We start from the raw sequence: 20,507 nt of genomic DNA, 5'->3' as shown, positions 1-20,507 counted from the left end.
ATGAAACATTTTTAAGCGTGCATGCTTAAGTGTCCTCTCAAACGTAATCCAATGTTTTATGAAGGTTGTCAATAGCTTTAGAATGAATACTGTGATTGTAGAATGGAAGATTAGAGATCAGTTTGTTTTCAAGTTGTAAGCCAAGTTTTCTTGTGCAACTTTAAAGAGGTATAGAAGTGGATTTGACATGACTGGGCTTTTGTAGTACAGATTAGTGGACAATTAATATAGTACCTGTTGGACATGCTTGTATCTCCTGCTGTGTGGACTTGAGCTGTTTTTCACTGGGTCTGCTTATGTGTTGGAGGCCTAAGGACAGGAGCTGCAAATGCTTTCAGATAAGCATCTGATTTAACTGATGATTATGCTGTCTTGGGTTTGCCGTTGCTTGTGTCTATTTTCAGAGTGGTGATTTTTGTCAGGATGGTTTAAAGACACTAAAACTGGGTTCTCACCCCCACCCCCCCACCCCCCAGTTTTAAAGTAGTGAAACTCAGGGCAAAAAATAGGTAGTTGTCCAAAGTCGCATAGTAGCTCAGCTGGAGAGCCAGACCTTTACTGATGCCTCCCTCCCTCTCCCTCCCCCTGCCCCCTTACCTCCCTGTCTCTCTTCCCCCCACTTCTCCAGCTGTATCCTTACTTCTTTTTACTTTCTTCCCTAACTGAAGAAAGCTTTCATGCTGTCTCAAATTCATAGCTCCTTTTCCACTGTTTCCAACTATCAACTGTGGATGTGCAAGCATCCATTCTAAGATGCAGGACTAAGACTACATCTTGAGGATTGGGAGGTACAAGAGCCCCCTCCTTTTCTGCTCCTGGGAACGGATGGAGATTACTGAAGAATTGTCTGGAAGAATGAAAACCTTTAAGGGATTTCAGTTACTGAATTTCTTCCTTTGCAAAAGACATTTTGTTTATGTCTGCATCAAGTTTCTGTCACAATCTTCGCTGATTAATCCTATTGAGACAGCCAGTATGCCTCCTGGCTCTCCACACGTTTACATTGCTCTGTTAGAGTATACATAGATGTACGGATGCTGGAAAGCATTGGTGGTGATGCAGGAAGTTTTGTTTGCTCTTATGATGTGTTTCAAAAATAATACTGTGCTCGGTTAGATGAAGACAACATCTGTAATTTGTTTCTTCAGGCAGATGGTAGATCAGAGAATAAAGTATGTTTAATTTCTAAGGGGAGGAGAAATGAGTGAACTGAATTGAAATCACAAGCACTTCTTTTTCTTTTCGGTATTTACTATGAAATTCAGATTATAATTCATCCTGCTGTTTTACGTCTACTTCTCCATATATTGCAGGCCATGGTGTACAGTAGTTTAATTGTAAAAATGGGCTTGTGGTAGCTGTAGTCATTTAGCTGCAGGTTTTAATTAAAAGCTTTCATTGCATATGACCTAAAGCACTACATAGAGTTGGAATTTCACTGGGCTGTGTAAAGTTTCTGTAATCTTTTATTTCAAAGAGGAAACAGACAACGTAGCTAAGGCTGAATCTGTGTAATAGCTGAGCAGGAAACTATTTCTAGTGCATTTGCAAATGCTGCAGTGTGTGAAACGCGTGGGAGGACAGTAGACAATTAGTTACCTTCAGTGGTACAAAAACATGCAGAGAACTTACTGTTTATAGTTCTAAGGCATGTTTCACAGTCACGGATGACTTTCAAACTCCTTTTCTCACACTTAAGAGAGCTAGACCTTTTATAATGATGTTAATAGGGTTGCAGGTTTTCCCCTCTGCATCTCTTCCAAGGCACCCAAGAAAGTCAGACTATGTGGCCTGTCCTAGTGCTTCAGAGTCCTAATGAGAAAAAGCTCTCCCTTTATTTACAGAACTAAGATGTTTGGGCTTTTCTTGCTGATATTTCAGGACATCCAAGCTGAGATTGATGCCCATAATGACATCTTTAAAAGCATTGATGGAAACAGACAGAAGATGGTGAAAGCCCTGGGAAACTCTGAGGAGGCTGCCCTGCTCCAGCACCGGCTTGATGACATGAACCAGCGCTGGAATGACCTAAAGGCGAAGTCGGCCAATATCAGGTAGGTAATGAAAATATCAAGATGTGAATGGGGCACAGTTGCTGTCTTCTAAAAGGCTTAAGATGTTTGACCATGGCATCTGTAAAGGACCCGTGAACACAAATATAAAAACTTGGTGCAGTTGCTCACCATGCAGGCTTGTTCTTTTCTCTCCAGAGCTGTGCAGTTGTAATTTGCCAATCTGTACTAAATTTTCCAGAAAGTATGTCGAATCTTTTTGTAAATCAATAGCAACGCCAGTGAAGTAATTTTGTGAATCCGCAATTACTGTGAGGAAAATCAGGGGTTTGGTTTTGTTTTTTTTTTTTTACCACTGAAATGAATGATCTGATAGGACTTCCATTTTAAGTATCTTGATCCATATTAGTAGTAAAATTGTTTTTTATTGCTGCTATTCACTTAGGAAATGTTTTAAAATTCATATTAATCAAGGAATGCATGTTACAGTTTTTTGACCCTACCAGTGCCAGGCTCACTGACTGTCCAAGTGTAGTCATTAAAATCTTTGCGTTGTCCTTTTGGAAGTAGATATTACCATATTCATTAATGTGAATAAAATTCCACATTAAAATGAATTACATAGAAATGGATTTCTAGAGCTTTTCATTAAAACTGCTTGCTTGTTGATTAAAGGAAACTGTTCTTTTAATAGAACAGAACAATGTTAAGCATTCATATGAATTTTCTAAAGGCCAAAAAAGTGAGTTGAGCTTGGAATTCAGGCGCAAGAGTTTGAAAGTGAGGTAGAGGGGAAAATGTGACATTTACTTTTTGTCTCCACTTATGCCATCACCATGTGAAACAGTTAAGCGAAACGAGTAAATTGGCTCCATGAAAGCCCATGGGAAGAGCTTGAACCAGAGGAACCAGGCAGTTTCGGGGTGGGGGTGGGGGGTGTTACAGAGCCTGGCCCCACTACACAAGCAGTTTCATGCAAGAGCTATTTAGCTTGGGCTGTTATGAGCTCTAGTCACCATGAGAGAAAACATGCTCGTAAGATAATAACTTGGCAACTGTGGAGTTCTAGCAAGAACAATTCAGCTGCTTGGCCTTTCCTGGGTTTGATCATAATTTGGGATAAATTGATGGCAAAAAAAAGAAGAAAGGCCTTCAAGCCATTTACCCTGGCCAGCTGTGAGTTCCAAGGTAGCAATACAGAGACAGTGGTTGTGCAGTGAATGCTCGAAAAAGTGGGAATACCGGCTCTTCTGAATAGGGACCCATCTTTTCACTTCTGTGTAGATATGGCACATGTATCCCACTGGGCAGCGTTAAGGTTTGCAATGTTTGTTGTTACTCTGCTGCTTCCTGCAGTGCTGCAGGGCCACGTGTCACTGAGCTACAAGTAGAAGATAGATAGATAGAAGAGAATGCTGGAGCAAATATGAGAGAAGTAAATTAACCTCTCAAATCTCAGTCACCACTGAAAGGAGCATAGCTTTTCTGAGCTCATGTATTTTGCCCTGTTCTTTGATTGCAGTTCACTTTTCTAACTCATGCAAGAGAGATGAAAGCCTTCATAGGGAAATAACAAAGCATAGAACTGGTATGAAGTCAGTGTGTTGATGTAGCTGTTTGCCTTCAACTTTTGCTTTCTTGCTGTACTTTATTTCAAGGATGAATTGGAAAGCAAAACTCTATGGATGAGTCTTGTGAGAACAGCATATAGCCATGTTAGATGCTAGGACTGTAGATTGAAAAATCAGATTGTTTTGTTACGAGTTTTAGCTTGGGATAATGCTTCTAAATTCAGGTTTGTCTAGGTTTTTTAGAATATTTTCAGCTATGTCTACATTGTGATTATGTTGATTTTATTTTTTTTTTTATTTTTATTTTTGGTTGATAAAAGTACTGTTGTCCCTTAGGGACAGTGTGAGTTTTTCTTCATCACTCAGTCCTCAGAGCTGATGGTGCTGGTCACTGTGGTGACTTTACTTCCTTGCTGACTGTAACCAAAGGGAGTTCCAAACTGGAAAAGCAGTACTCTCATGACGTATTTCTAAATGCACAGAAACTGCTTAAAATATACTTGTAGTGACTGTGACGCCACCTGGGAGGACTACATCTCCCCTTGAAATTACTTGTAGACTTATTCACGCTTCTTTCTTTTTGTATTTTTATTATCTTATTCCCAGGAAGAAAACAAAGCTGCAGATTTGTGTGGGTCTGCCTTTTAAAGCTGAGTGTTTAGGAGAGATTCTTTCCTCCTGGGGCAGAAAGTGCAGGGGTGTTAGTGTTTGGGGGAGGGTAGAAGTAAAAATATGGCAGAAACAGAGAAGGATTCTCTATATTTAGACCACCCACCAGTCTTTTTATTCCATGTGTTCCCTTGCTGCTCAGCAGGGAAAGCGTTACCTCCATAGCAGAAGCAAAAGCTGAGGAGGTTTCCAGCTGTGAAGAGAGCCTCTTGGGGTCAGCAGAAGGGGAGTTATGTCAGAGCTCCTACTCTCCTGGATGATTTTATTCAGCCTGGATGGAGGGGGCTGTGCTCTCAACCTGGTCAGCTGCATGGGAGCATCTGTGTTTTTCAGGCTCATCCAGGATTCCCTTAGCAGTCCTTTTGAATACCAGGTGGTTGATGCTGGGGAATAGCGCTCCAACCAGTGCTCAGACCTGAACAATCGTCTATAACTGACCTGTATTTTTATCAGAGAAGATTCTTAAGCCCCCACTTGGCTTGGCAAATCCTTGAAGGTTGCCAATTCGTCATGTGAGCACAGACACCTGATGCTTTGTTTGCAGGTTGTGTAGTGGTAGAAGTACCAATTCCAAAACAAAGGCCAGAAATCCTGTCTTTGAAAGCAAAAAAGCATGAGAAACGTTTCAGAACCTCAGCATAATCAGCTCTCTTTGATAGCATCTGTATGAAAAATTTAAACATGATACTAAAACTCTATGCTGAAATGCAAATTGGAGCATATCTTGGTTTCCTTGCTCCTGTGCAGCATTTGCTTTGCATGGGGTTTACTGAATGTCTGTGCCTCTGCTCCCCAGGAGAATTGAATGCTTGTGTACTCTTCAGCAGCTGCTGCATCTCGCTTTTATTTTCAGTATTGCTTCTGATAAGATTAGGAGGGTAACATTCAGGAAAAATCCAGACTGATGTGATATGTTTTTCCCCTGTGTATTTTTTTTTTCCCCTTAATGTCTTTTTGACCTTTCAAGAGAGAACTTAGCTCACTTGTGTTCAGAGAAGAATTTTAAGGCCCCTGTTGGTGAGATCCATTTCCTCCCTGCCCCTTACTGCTCTACCCCCACAAGTTGAGCTTGCACTGGACTTTGAATCCATGTGCTAGTGATATTTTGCTACTGTCATTAATCTGGCAGGCACACGGGTACTCATTAGTGTTAAATTACAGTGCTTTTAATCTAGTATCATATACAACATCATTCACGTTAATATAAAATTATTTTTTTTCACTATTAATATTCTTGCACTGAATGTTAAATTGACAATGAGTCACCCTTAAATGGTCCTTTAACTAGTTGCAGGAGTTTTTTTCCCCTTACAAAATTCCAATTCATTTTGTATACAAGAATTCCACTAAATAATTAGAGCGGAATCCTGAAGCCTCAGAGAGTGCCAGTTTTTAGAGGTGAGAGCTACTTAAATGTGCTAGATACACTAATAAGTCACAATGAATAGATTTCACTGTCAAAGCGAAACAAAAAGCTAGAGATCTGAACACTTTATTTGTGGTTGCTTCTAGAAATTCATAAAGATGCTTTATTTTTGTAACAATTTCTGGGTCTTAACAGCAAAACTGTAAATTCAAATGTGGGCTGCCTTGGCTTACGTGAAAGGGCAATGTCTCTCCTCTGGCTGATTAATAGGGAGTATAACTCTGGTTTCACTTCCAGAAGGGAGGGCTGGTTCTGAGTACCTAGCACCTGAGTGGGTAACATATGCAGTGTTTTGCAGGTTGATATTTCTGAGGGCGTTTTCAATGGGATGTCAAGCTAGTTGCAAAAAGGAGAAGGTGGACACGGTACGTGGACCACCCTGTGCGTGGCTGGGGGCTTCAGGGGCCAACTATGATGAATGCTCCAGCTGTGAAGCAGGTACCTGGTGCACTAACATGCTGTGAAGTCGATACCTTCTGTTTGGGAAGAACAAGTTGGTTGCCTTGAAAGTAATTCTGGCTAGTGAGTATTAAAGAACTGAAAAGAGACCAGGACAGCTGAGACAGTTTGTTTCACTCAGGAGCTGCAAACCAAGGCTGGCAGGATGCTCTTCCCCAGTGCACGTATAACCACAAATGCAACAGCTCACTTGTAATTCACTGCAGAACAGGATGCTGGCTCAGCTCTTAGGCCTGGGCTACAAGCAGCTGGCTTGAATTCAGTGTTGAGAGAAAAGGTATCAGTGAGAGCAATATGGGACAATAGAAACCGTGATGCACAAAATTGTAGGCAGTAAAACGTTGCTTCTGGCAAGTACTTCGGTCTTTCCCCTCCCCCCCCCCGCCCCCAAGTAGTTATCTAAGAACTTTCCTGAATGGAGTGAAGGAGAATAGGTTCCTCTTCCTAAAGGTAGTTAGTTTATCCTTTTCAGAAATGTGATAATCTGCAGGTTGTTTGTATCTTCACACACACACACACACACACACACGCTTTAATGGCTGCTTTTTTGGTTCATCTATCCTACTATTGCTGGGAGATCCCAGTCCCAGCATACCCAAACCTAAGCTTGCCTTGAAATTAACCTTGCAGTACATCAGCCCTTCAATCCAACTGTTGTCAAATCAGTCCCAAACATCTACTCAAATGCCCTTTGAGACAGTAATACAAGAGAAGCCAGGTGAAAGTTTCAAGATGTGAGTTACAGTGAATCAGAAGAAAATATAAAAAACCATGCGCAAAATAGGAAAGGGAAAATGTAAAGCTCAGTTCCCTCATCTGTCAGAAGTGGGGCAGGAAGGTACAGAGCTGGTGTCAGACTACACTGAAAAGGACAGCTCTACTGCATCACCTGTGCAGAGAAAAAGTTGTTGTTTACTGGTATAAACTAAGTATATGTTGGTCTTGAATGAATCCCTAACATAGAATGACTGCAGTAAATAAAGGGTTGTTGGTCGCTGTTGACGATTTCCCCACAGCTGTGTAGGCATTGCAAAGAGAAGCCCATCAAGTCAAGGTTATTTTTGAAAAAGATAGAACAGGGTATTGTGGAATCTGGGGAGGTTGTCAATTAAATCGAGGGACAGATTCACTGTGTTAATCCTCTAGTAACTCACCATTGACTAAAGATGATGTATTAAATAAGCCATGTCACTGATATTTGCAGCAGCACAGGCAATTTACTGTGGGAGAACTTGTTGCTTTCGTTGCTGGAGAGTCAAGGTCCTGGCATGGAAGAGTTCAGTTTTGCAGTGCATTAGCTCACAAAACGATGCTTGTACTTCGTGCGCTGTGGTGCTGAAGTCACAACAAAACACAGCATTTCTTTATGTTGCTTAGATGTGCAGTGTCGACAGTTGTATATAAGTTAAAGCATCAGGTGCATATTTATCTGTGCTCTCCCATTTTTCCTCTGCTTGTTTTGATTTGCTGTTCAAACTGTTTTGAAGCAGAGGGGGTTTTTAACACAAAGTTTCTTTGTAGTTAAACACTTGAAACATTCCTGTCTTAATGATGGAACAATTTTATTTATTTATTGTGTTCCCATGCTGGTTTTGTTGTTGAGGGCTTTAAAGGTGCTTTAATGTTGTTTCACAGGGCCCACTTGGAGGCTAGTGCAGAGAAATGGAACAGATTGCTGACATCCCTGGAAGAGTTAATCAAATGGCTGAATGTGAAAGATGAAGAACTAAAAAAGCAAATGCCTATTGGAGGGGATGTTCCAACCTTACAGCAACAGTATGACCACTGCAAAGTAAGTTCCTTAAGTTTTATAAATAAATATGCTACTATGAGTAATAGAATCAAGAAAATTTGCATGCAGGAGAAATGATGATCAATTCCTAGTGACTAATTTATAGAAAAAAAGCTTTAGGTCTCCACCCCTTTTGCTTCCCCACCTTGACCAGTAAAGCACAACTGAGATACTCTCTATAAAATTTCATCTGAAGGATTTCTGATACATATGTTCAGTCCAAACACATTTTTTAATGTTTCCTGATGGTTTGGGGTTCCTACAAGGTAGAACTGCTATTTTACTCTTAAGTAATGTTAAGGCAGGCATACAAAAGTGAGAACTGAACAAGAATTGTGAAAGCAATGCTGAATGTAAATTCAATAAAATTATGTAAGTGGCTTTCTAATGTTACTAAATTGACTGGTGATAGCAGTCCCCCGCCCCATGCAGATTTATTCTGCAAAGATGACTCAGCTGTTTTTGAGAACTAAAACTTACCTATGCCTTGTACTGTTGTAACTATAACACACTAGTCCAGCTCTCTGGTTTTGCTAGTTCTGTTCTGGTTTTGTACATAATAGGGTATTGATTCCTAGGGATTTTTTGACAAGAAAAAATTCTGTTGCATCTACCACATATCTTCGTGTAGATTGTAGAGTCTGTCTTACCAACTCTGATCAGTAATAAAGTAAGGACGTATTTGCTGTTGGACAAATTCATTCTAGTAAAGCCGATTCCATTTTGTCATAGTATTTGTTCTTCTGTATAGTGTGAAGAGAAAGAGAATAAAAGCAGCTTTATATAGCTAATTGCATAACGACTATGTTCCCCGCTGCCAACACAACACTGGTGTCTAAACACCACTGGCCATGATGTTTAATGAGGGAGGGCAAAAATAAAATTTGGGAGAACACTTAGTGATACAGAAATACTCACTTAGAATACTGTGAGGAACTACAGAAAAAGTGGCCTGCCATGAGCAGCACTTTTGAGACTTAAATCCAGAATAGAAGAGCTTAAGGAAATCTGCATATGTTTCTCCTTAATTTAGTCTTTTAAAGTAAAGTTATTAGCATAAACTCAGGATCTTTGTTTCTTGAGAGTTCCTCTCTTCCTGTTCTTATCCACTTAAATAATCATGCTCTGTTTGTAGGCACATCTGCTGTGAATGTTTCATAATGATCAAATGGTGGATTACTAGTGCCAAAGAGCAATAAAAGGCTGGAACAGATCCAAATATGTTTTGAAGGAGGTCAGTGGGAGGTGATAGATCTCTACAGGTCACTTTCTAAGGGCTTGTTTGAGTCTCATGCTAGCTTATAGTATATGTATTATAATAACAAATAATACTGCTAGTGCCTTTCATTTGAAGATCTCAAATCGATTTATAAAAATGGTAGGTTTTATACATCATTCTGAAGTAGAAAAATTTAGGAGCAGTGATGCTGTTTGCCTCATTTGGGTCACTAGTGAACTGCAGCATTGTGAAGGAGAGAACACTTCTGGGCTGTTTAGTCTTTGCCCTTATGTTTAAAGAATAACTGATATTTTGTTATGTGTTGAGGTTAAGGCTCTAATAAGTGCATTCAGGAGCTTTTAGAGATTATTCTTTCATTTTTCAAAAAGGCAATATTCTTGCAATGTCACTGTGAGTATTGATGTAGATGTCCCAGTCCAGTATTTAATACAAGCTGTATTAATGGTCTGCAACAGCAACAAGTTAAAGCAAGCCTGTGCATCACTTTGGTTTTTGCACACCTATGCAAGCAGTAGTATTTAATTGCAGGTATTTCTTAGATGATTACTTAAGGATTATTTTCTAACAGTTATTTTGGGAGGGGCAAGAGATTCCTATATATCATGCAATGATACTGTGCCATACCAAACATTAATTATTAGCATGTGGCGTTTCACTTTTTATTGAAGCGTTGCTTTTTAGTCATTGCCAGAGGACCACAGCTGTCCATTGGTTTGATTCTTCATGGCAGCACTTCACTGATGTTTTTTAGCAGGAAGGGTCCATTCCTTGCTGAAGCTGCAGTTTACCAATAAACTACATCAAGCTGAAAAGCTGTGCTTTTTCAGGGAGAAAATGAAAAGTGGAGGGGGAAAAAAAACAACAACAAAACAAAACCCAAACCCCATTGGAGTTCCTTCCTCCACTTCCTCGGCGTAGTTAGGTGATTGGTTGGTGTGGTTGGGATGTTGAATAAAGATGCCCTTGGCTGAGAACACATACATTTTATGCCTGTGGGGTTTTTTTTAAATTTTTTTTTCTTTCCTTTTTGAAACCTTATGCCAAATCTGCACTTTCAGTGGATTCTTCATAAAATACTTTGTTATTGCACGCTGTCAGTCACTCCATGCCTTGTAGGGGTATCACTGGCTGGTGCCACTTGCTTTGCATTTAAGGTGCTCCTTTAAAAATATGTATCCTGTGGTAAGCTGAAAGTTTTCAGTGGAGATTTGGGGTGCAACAATGTCAGATCATAGAATCATAGAATGCTTTGGGTTGGAAGGGACCCCTATAGGTCATCTAGTCCAACCCCCAATAGATAAATATTGCAGAGATATGACTTGATTTCTCTCACTCTCAAGCTTACTCCCTTTATTCCACCTCTCTACACTGGCTGTCCTGGTAGTACTTTAAATGTTTCTTTGTCCACACTTTTTCAAGTGTTAAGCCTTCTAAGCATTTCATGTTATTTGCAAGATTTACTTTTAATTAACTGCTTTTTTTATGATCCCATGTTGAGCTTCTACAGCACCACATCAGCTGGCCTTGACAAGGTTCTCCCCAGACCATCCTGAGCAAGGGTTGAGTGCCTCTGCTCTCCTCTTTCCTTTAGTTTCACATCTGAGTGTTGCTTTGAAGGTGTCCTCGTGCAAATTGGGCAGTTCAATACCTCACTTTATCTCCACTTCCCTGTGATCCCTTTGCTTTTATTTCCAGCCTGCTTACCTGATCTTGTCCTTGCTGGTACTTCAAAATGTATGTGGTGGCTCAGCTCTGTAAGATGGCCACCTGTGATAATCTCATCTTCTGCCCTTTGGTTTTCTGGGTCCTCAATTCTTCTTGTATTAGCATTGTTTTTTGCGTGTAGTTATTTAATAATCATTCTTCTTATTAACCTACTATTTTTTCCTCTCGGATAAATGAAATGATGACTTGCTTGCTTCAGCTTAACAGCACTAATTTTATTGCTCTTTCCTTCTCTCAATATCTCCCCCACTCAGTGCTTGGCTTTGGCAGTGTTAGGTAAATAAGTACAGTATTATGTGACAGTTTGGGTTAGCCCACATTGTTTTTGTGCTACTGAGGTCTGTTTGGACAGGAGGAAATAAGTGGTTTGCAATTTGATTTTTCTAAACTTGTTTTTGTTTTCAATATCAATCATTCTCCTATGCTTTAAAAACAAACATTATTCACAGCAATGTTGGGTCATCCAAATCAGGGCTACAGGGCTATATTTTCCAGATTAACAGAAATCTTTCAGGATGTAGCAAGTAGAAATTTTTGACTGATTTTTGTGGTGTTCAGCCAAACTTCCATCATCTGTAGTAGTTCCTAGTCTTACCCCATACTAAATGCTAATCACAGTCGAGCAGTGAGCACACCCTGTCTGGGTGTTGAGTTGTGCTCTGTCTCTTGGAGGAGATATAGGGCAAGAGGAAGCTTAAGCATGAATTTCCTATTTTAATTATTCTCAAAATTTCTTTGTCTTTGAGAATGGGCTGTGGTGGCAGTTGTAAGAATACTGGAAAATTCATAAATGCTTTGGGATGCTGAGAAGAAGTTTAAAAGTACCTGAGCTAGAAAGTCATCTGTATGAAGTGTGCCTACAGCTGAGGCTATATTCACACTCCTGAAGTGCAGAAAACTCATCTGCGAAGGTACTGACGCAGGGAATGGTTTATAGGGAAAAGAAAGTGAAGGCAGCTGGATTTTCAGAGTTTATTGCCAGTGTTTTTTCCATAATTCCAGTTTCTCACTGTTGCTTGTCCTTAGCAGCTTAGGTTTTCCTTTTCATTCTGTTCTTTCCCAGTCTTCCTTGTGAATATTCATTTAGGATTTTAAAGTGTGTGATGCAAATTTTGATCAGCTGCACAGACCATGAAAAAAAAAAAAACAAAAATGAAACAAAAAAAACCCCAAAACCATCAACAACCCAAAAACCCAAGCCACCCAAACCACCACCACCCCAGCCCCCAAAAGACTGCCCTTATGTGGATATCTTATTCTGCCGAAAAAGAAAAGCTACAAAAGTACCATGAAAAATCAGCAGGCTGGTTTTCTGTGTATGGAAATACCCAGAGTCACACCTGTGTACAAGAGGAGGCGATGCGGATGCTGACACCCTGTTCTCTGGAGATGCGCTGAGAGCTTTGCATCTCGCTTTTCCACTGGAAGAGTTCCTGACTGTAGCTTTTTGAAAGTGTGCTTTTGCTAAAATACAAAGACTGCCTAAATGGTATAAATCACTGTGGTTTAGCTTTCAGAGAGAGAACAGGACATTTCAAATTAAGCAGAAATGGGTACCCTCTTGCATAAATCCTGTTGGCATCTGTCTGCATAAATGAGCAAATGTCTAGCTAATGCTAAATAATGCATGCGTCTTGGATCACAGAGATGCTTAACTTAGCTTCGTTTGAGCTCAGAATGAATTGACCAAGGACCTGTGAATGTTTGATTGGTAACTTTATATCTACGGATGGGTCATTAATATTTCAGATACTCTTCAAACTTTTTGGGGTTGCTGTCCACGTATTTCATGTTTCAGATTTGGTTTGTTAAAGTAATCGAATGCTGAAAGTTGCAATTATTTCATTCTGTTTCACTTCGCTATTGCCACTTCATCAAAAGTGTTAGCATCGTCAGCTGGAAACTGCTTTCTACTTGTTGTTATCCCTTCAGGGTGCCTGTAATTCCATTGTTTTCTACCAGCAGGAAAGTCCTGTGAGGAAAAAACATTTTTCTTCTCTTAACTTCTCTGTGCTCTCACTGTACCTGCCTGACTTTGGGCAATGGGCTTATTCTTAAATTAATTCCTGCTTAATTATTCTAGGTTTGTTTTTCTTGGATACCTTCTATATTAAAATCTGCTTCCATGTTAGGAATTATTAACTGTAAGAATCAAAAAGATGAATATTATGATATCAATGCTGCCCTAGTATATGCTTTTAATTATAGTTTAGAAGGGGCTTTATTAATCTGTTACACATCTCATCACATAAGACATGAAGCGTGCAGAAAATCTGTGCTGCATAGAGGTGGTCAGCTACGTTGCTAAAATATTAATTTTTGACTGAGATGTGAGCTGTGAGTGGGTGAGAAAAGGAGAAGTAAGCAGTCTGTGGTTGGAAGAGGAGGATCAATAGAGCCTTTTGCTTAGAGGAAGAGCTGCAACCTGGGCCGATGGACAAGGGTGTGATTGAAGCAGGAGCCTGAGCGTTCTATACCATGCTGCTGTGAAGTGGCTCTTCAAAGTACAGATGTGTTTTCAAAAACTGTATGCTCTATCAAGAGGAGAAATAGCCTCCCCACTAGTCAATTGGCATTACTGAACAGTTTGAGAGCTGCGTAAGTAAACTTGTAATGGTTAGGAGTTTTTTAAGGACTCTTGAAGTCTTAAGTGCTCTGCATGCTTGAGGGTTCTGAACATTTAATGTTGGTGAAAAAGACAGATTGTACTATACAAAAAAATTGTACTGTACAAGGACAGTACAATTCATTCAGCTTTAACTGAGACTCTTTGAGGTGTGTTTAGGAGGAAGAGGTGGAAATTGTGGGTGGGAATATTTTGTTACAGGAAAGGAGGAGTGTTGTTAATGCCTGAAGTTAAATGAGAGTTCTCAAGTGGACTCGTCTGACTTAAAAGCCCTTGCTTGCCAAAGATTTACTCAAACTGATTTGTGTGTTACGTGAATGATTCAGGTGTGTATCACTCCTGGGCTATTTGTCCAAAAGAATGATGTGTAAACAAAAGCATGGCACCAAGAATGAAATGTTAAATTAGGATGTCAGTCCAGTGTGTTTTTAACTTTGACAAAAAAATGTTGCTTCTGGCTGTATTTCAGCTTGTTCCCAGAAGTGCAGTTGTCTTGTGATAAGTCAGGGAAGTTGCAGTGGATCAGTACTTAAAATAATAAATAACTTGGATAATGAAAGAATAAAATATTCTGTCACTAATGCAGAGTAAAGCAGGTGTTCTTACTGTGGAGTACTTAAAATAATAAATAACTTGGATAATGAATATTCTGTCACTAATGCAGAGTAAAGCGGGTGTTCTTACTGTGGAAAAAAAAATTGATAAGCACTTTTTCAGTACAATAAATAAAATATTTCTGTGGGGTTGCCTTTTAAATACTATCATTTTTATATAGGTATTTATACACATCTCATGTTGCTCTTTTTCTGACAATCCAGTGTCTCGTTTGTTTTAATCAGACTCCTGTATAAACTTTTAAGACCTCACTGGGTCTTTTTTGAATCATTGAATAAAGCCTGTTCTTGAAGGTTTATAGTTATCCTCAAATATCAAAGAGGACATTCTGACATTGCTGTGGAGGGAAATGTATGTGACAAAAATCAGGCTTACGCTACAGAAACAGCACAGTGATCAGCATTTCTCTCTGCTGCCATGAGTCCAGTGCCTCTTTCTCTGGTGGCTTCTTGTCTCGCATCCCGAAAGACGCCCCTGCTTCCATCTCAGAACACCTTGATGCTCTAGGATGTATCAGACTATGTTTCTACTCCTGTGGCTTGAACTGGAAGACCGTGACTGGCTGTGGCCTGACCTTCAAGGGTGAGCCATGTGCATAGCCTGTGAAGGTGATGGAGCACAAGCACATTGGTGACCCATGTTCAATCTCTACACATAAGACAGCGGCTGTATTCCCTTAAGTAACTCTTGTTCATCTCTGCATTATTCTGACTCCGCTATATCCTTATGGAGGTGTAGTGACTGGTATTCCATGCAATACTTAGGATGAAGTTGGATCAATGTTTTCCAGTAAAACAATGGCTCTTTGTCTTGTCCTTTCTAATGGTGCTCAATGTTTTATTGGCTTTTTTTGGTTGCAGCTGCATATTGAGCAGATTATTTCAGACACCTGTCAATGATCCTAAGACATTTCTTCTGAGCTGTAACTGTCCAGAAAAGTGTTCAGGGATTTCAGTCTAGTGTATCCTTTTTTAAGATCAGATGGTGTTTCAACTGCATTAAAAAATGCTGGGTATAACCCGAAACCTAAGGACGGTACATCAACAGATGAGCTCCCATGCTGGATCACAGAAATGGATTAGTACAAGGAAATGAGACAGGAGATTTCTCTGAATGCAAATATTTTTTTGCTGAGGTCTGTTTTTCCAAAGGCAGAGAGCCAGGAGAAAAACCCACCGGCACAGCAGCAGCGAATCTGTTTTCCCAACTGCAGAGAAACACTAGAGAGCCACAACGTTACAGTGGCCATTGCCATACTTTTTTCAGGAGCTTTCATAGCCTGTATCAGGTAGAGCTGAAAACTATTTGTCCTGCTCGTACCTTTCTCACTCTGAAACCAGTTTGAGATGCTTTCTGTGTAATCACAGCATCTTCTCAGGTCTCCTTGATTTCTCTGAGGTCTGTTTTGATAAATTGGACCAGTAAGAAGCAACATACTGTATTTAGCAAAGCTGTTCACTTGTCATTCAAGGTGTGGAATGGAGCTTGCGGGGATTACTCCAAATCTTTTAAGAACCTCTTTACATAACTGACACTTTTCCATATTAATTTTGTGCAAGTGCTAGAGTGTTTTAAACTCTTTCACCGTGTGTTCTCAAAGGGCAGAGTCCCCTCTGCATCATTGTTTTGGAGAAAACCAAATGGGAGCATTAGTTTATGATGTGCTCCATATTCTTAAATATACAGTGAGAGAGAGACTGCTGTCACTTTAAAATCCTTCTGAAACTTTGTCTGCATTTGCAGGCATGGGCTGGCGAAGAATCTGGTTTATTTTCTGTTAAGGATATCTTCATCTAGATCCTGCTTCTTGTTGCTGCAGGCAGACTCTTTAGGGGAGAAGAGTATTTATTCCAGTTAACTCCTGAACTGTTGGATCCTCAATCCCTTGTTATTACAGTCAGTAATCCACCCTAGGAACATCAGCAATAAATTGGAAAAATTGCGTTGCCATGGCAGCCACCTACTCCTGTTTTCATGCAGATTCTTGAGATTAAAGGCTAGGCTTTGAGATGTATGTACAAAATGGGGGAGGGAATAATGGGATTCTGCTTTTTCTTGCATTTTTGTTAGTTTTCCCATTTTTGTTAGTTTTCCCATTTTTGTTAGTTTTCCCATTTTTGTTAGTTTTCCCATTTTTGTTAGTTTTCCCATTTTTGTTTTGTTGCTTTTTTAGAATGCAGAAGAAATGAAAGCATAAGTATTGGTTTAATGGACGAAGTAACCTTGTAGGGGGTGTTCTGGTGGGGTTTTTTTTGTTGTTGTTTACAAGTACTCTTAACCTCAGCTATTAGGTGTTCCTAGAAAGTTACCATACATCTGTGTCCTCTGACCTGTGTTTCAGTGAATTTCTCTCATCCAGGGTGATTAGTTTTGAGGGACTGGGAAACTGCTAGGAATGCTTCTAGAAACAGCTTTGTTTTCTGAAGTTCTGGTCTTTCAACTTCAGCAGCCAAATGGTGGCTAAAACTAAAATTGTGCTTAAAGATTTGGAAGTTTCTTTTTAGGAAAACTGCTGGAGGTTACATTTGTGCTAACACACAATTCATGCGAAGTAAGTTCAGTGTTGTGCTTCAGAAAGGGGTCATACTGGATTTGGGATTCCCACTCCTACGCTTTCAGCTGCTAGAGGTCCTTACGTACTACTTACAGATTTATCCAGACAGATTAGTTGTTATGGGGAAAAGATGACAGGTTTTTGGTTGGGTTTTTTTTTTTTTCTTTTAATCAGACTTGGAACCAATCCTCATTTTTTGAGGCCAGTAACATGACTCCTTTTCTAGCATCACTTAAAGTATCATCAGTGGTTATCCACATCAGAAGACTTGGGTTACTCTGAGCATCAATAATAAGGTACAGGTACAATTCCTCTATGTAGTGCAGTGCTTGATAGGCTGGCAACGTCTCCAGTCATTCCTCACAGAGTTACTGAGATCACTTTATTTTAGTCAACAGTTTACTGAACTCTGAGCATGGTGTAATTTAGGTAAAAAGTATTTGCTTGCACGGTGGCTGTTACTTGCTTGGTTTTTTGGGTTTTTTTCCTTTGTGTTTTGGTTTTAGGGTGGTTTTTTAGGCACCTCTTTCTGGAAGGAGTGCAATGTTGTCCTCACAATCACCCATTTATTACCAACAAGCTATTTTACATGCTTGGTTGCTCATCTTATAATTTACTCGCCTGTAATGCATGAGGACATTTTAAAAGCATCCTGTACAAAACCAAAGATTTCTCAAAGGTCCTTTCTATCTTGTTGTTTAATGATGATGTAACATTATGTCAGGGCTAGTAGCGAAGTGACTGTTTTCTAAAGCGATTGCAAGCACTCTGTATTAACTGGCTGTGAAGCTTTTATAGCCCGCTCTGCCAAATCAAGGATACGTGTGCGGTAACTTCTGTGACATGAGCAGCCTCTTCTGGTTTGGCAGTGAATGAAGATCAGCCTTAGCTCCAGTTTTTGATTGCCCGGGATGCCGTACTATTACTGCCACGTGATTGTGCTAATGCTGGGTGGCTGCTGTTTGGGTATCCCCGTACCCTGTTTCTCTGTGGGACAGATTTCAGGGGCGTACAGGAAGCTGCATAGTTCTGCTGAACTTCTAGCCAACGTGGGCTGTTATTTGAATGAACAGGCATAGCCTGGAGTGAGAGAACACGTTTTAAAGGTCTTCTTTAAGAACTTAATAGCTGCCGATGCTAGTAATTTATTTATTTTACAGTATGATTTTCATCTTTTAGACCTTTCTTGCTAAATGAATGTGTCAATGGAGAGAAAAAAAAACCATTTATGCCAATGTTTGATGGTATAACACAATAAACCAATGATATTTCCCAGTTAGTTTCATAACACTGTTGGCAATCTTGTGTTTGTGAACAAATATTTATATGCTTTAGAGACAGTAGTAAACTAAAGCTATAAATCATTAAGTAAATGTTCTGGTACATTTATTTTCAGTTTTGTTTGCAGTTGGAGTGAGTTTTATACATTCCTTCTATATTACAAGGTACTTCTAGTCAAAAAGTCCTAATATAGGTAAATGCAGTAGATGTAAAAAAAACCCAAAAAACAAAACCCACAGAAGAGTTCCTCTCCCTTGAAGCAGCTGGTTTGCAACTTACGTGCTTGAAGAATTTCTGAAATCTAAAGTAAAATCTCTTGATTAATGAAAGGACTCTGCTTATGATTTTATAAACAGTCATTAAAAATGCATACTGTTATAAATGTGTGATTCACTTGTGTGTAAATTAAAATTTTCAGTACCAACAGAGACTTCAGTGATTGAATCAAATCATTACTTTTAACGGTATATTTTTTATTAAGTCAGTGAAACAGGTCAGCAAGAATTTAGGATTAGCATTAATAGAAGAGAGAATAGTAAATGAGATTGTTTTAAAGAAATTACTGGAACAAATACCTCTTCTTTTCAGTTAAATATTACTTCAGGTAATTTTCTAAAAATTTTCTTCCCCCCCCACCCCGCCCCCCTCACTTTAGGTTTTACACAGTCCATATTCATTGCCCTTGGAATCAACCTGATATGAAGGTTTTTTTCTTTCTTTTTTTTTTTTTTTTTTTTTAAACTAATAGCAATTTGTACATTTTCTCTTTTGCAGTTCCATCTCCTTTTTGAGCGTTGAACCTGCCTCAGAGCAGACAGGCTAGAAGTTTGTATAAGCATTCACTACCTTAAAGGGATCAGATTCAAGCCAGGGAAGAAACCCTCCAACTGAACAAAGTGCTAAAAATACAGCATTCTGATGCTCTGAAAGAAAAAGAGGGAAGACTGATGTGAAAATATTTTTATCATCAAATAAATGCAAGGGAGGAGGAGGGTGTCATTTTTAGATAATCATTGATGGTGTCTGACAGTTGTGCCCTGTGCGTTCTCTGCGCGTGATTTTTCCATCCAGAGCTTTGAAGCAGAGAGATGCTGTGCAACGCTTCATGCCGACATCAGTGCTGTGGTTAGCGTATGCTGTCACACTGGGTATGGGCGCTCTCAGGAGCCTCAGTGCCTGATATGGGAACAAGTCCCCCAGCTCTGACTAAAAAGTAGACTCTGGTTAACCTTTTTTTCCCCCTGCTGCAGTAGTGACTCAGAACTGTCTAAACTGGGATTGAAAATTATTACTGAACAGTTGTAACCTAATTATTATACCTGAGGAGTAGTATTTTCTAAGTTTATTAGACTTTTTCTAGAGCTAGGTGTTTAGTAATCCTGGCAGCTTTTTGGTATGAATAAAAATGAATGAGAACTTGGGATGAAATATATTTCTTTTAACTGTGAGGATTTAGAAAGTTTGTCAGCTTGAGTCATTAAAACAGGCAGTGCTTAGCTTTCTTATGTAGAGCAATCCATTGATTCATTTTCAACAGTGCTTTTAACATATGTAGAAATCTACATATTTTTCTAATTAAATAGGCAGAGAAGGGAGATGTACATTCATCATAAGGATCGGAGAGTTCTATTTCAATATTCTAAAATTTAAGTCTGTTAACTAGACAAAGAATTCAGCTCCAAACTGCTAATGTTTTCAAGGTTGAGACAAAAGATGTAGCTGGCAGAAGCTACGAGTCTGGTTACTTGTCAAAAGTGCCTGGAGCTAATCTACTCCTGTGAAGTTGACAGAAAATATTATTCTAATTTTGTTTTTTTCTATGACATTGTAAAGCCTGGTGATGCTGTTTTGGGCTGTTGGAAGAAAAAGAAAGCTGAAGGAGGCTACTCTGAGTCCTACGTAGGTAGCTAGAGGGGAAATGGCAAAAACATGCGGGATTTGCTTTTTTTTTTCCCCCCGTGTCTTACTTGCATGGCACAAACTGGAATGTGTTGATTCTGTGCATTTGTTGTTTGTAAATATAAGGCTGTATTTATAAATTATAACAAATTCTGTAATTAACAAAAAGTGAGGGAAGAGGGAGGAAAAACAAGCAGCTAAGAATAGTTGCGCATAATGATAAAATCCCCTATATGGGTCTCTGCTCTCAGAATAACTAATATGCTCATAATATTCTTGCTAAGTGAGCTTAAACTGGTGTTTGGGTCCAGGTTGGTTTAGTTGAACAACGTGCTTTTTCTTCTACTGGAATTCTAGATGGGAAAATAAATAATCACTTCCTTTGTCTATTTTGGCATGTTTTCCCATAGTTGAATTCCTGGTGTCTCTCCGAGGCTTGACAGCTGTCTGTTAGCACTGCTTAATCTGCACTTAAGAAACTTCAACTGTAGCATCTCCCCTAGGCAAATATCTGAGTACTTTTCTTTGCTTTTGGCCAACAGGAATCATACCCTTGCCCTCCTCTGTGTGTGAGGGACTTGCCCACATCCACAGGAAGTTTCGGTTCTTGGCACTGCTCTTGTGGACTGAGTTGAAGG

At 39.5% G+C, this 20,507-nt stretch overlaps 1 protein-coding gene across 1 annotated transcript in view; it reads left to right on the top strand.

Annotated features, from left to right (window-relative positions):
* The window catches only part of UTRN (utrophin), a 387,328-nt gene that overhangs the window by 254,957 nt on the left and 111,864 nt on the right, over positions 1 to 20,507 (top strand). Inside the window, 2 exon segments of the mRNA XM_009646963.2 lie at positions 1,882 to 2,054; positions 7,773 to 7,929. Coding sequence (XP_009645258.1) covers positions 1,882 to 2,054; positions 7,773 to 7,929 — 330 coding nt within the window.

Source organism: Egretta garzetta, unplaced genomic scaffold, assembly GCF_000687185.1.
Source record: "Egretta garzetta isolate BGI_Z169 unplaced genomic scaffold, ASM68718v1 scaffold139, whole genome shotgun sequence".
Taxonomy (NCBI): Eukaryota; Metazoa; Chordata; class Aves; order Pelecaniformes; family Ardeidae; genus Egretta; species Egretta garzetta.
The sequence above is the reverse complement of the archived record's forward strand: the minus strand, read 5'-3'. Positions and strand labels throughout refer to the sequence as shown.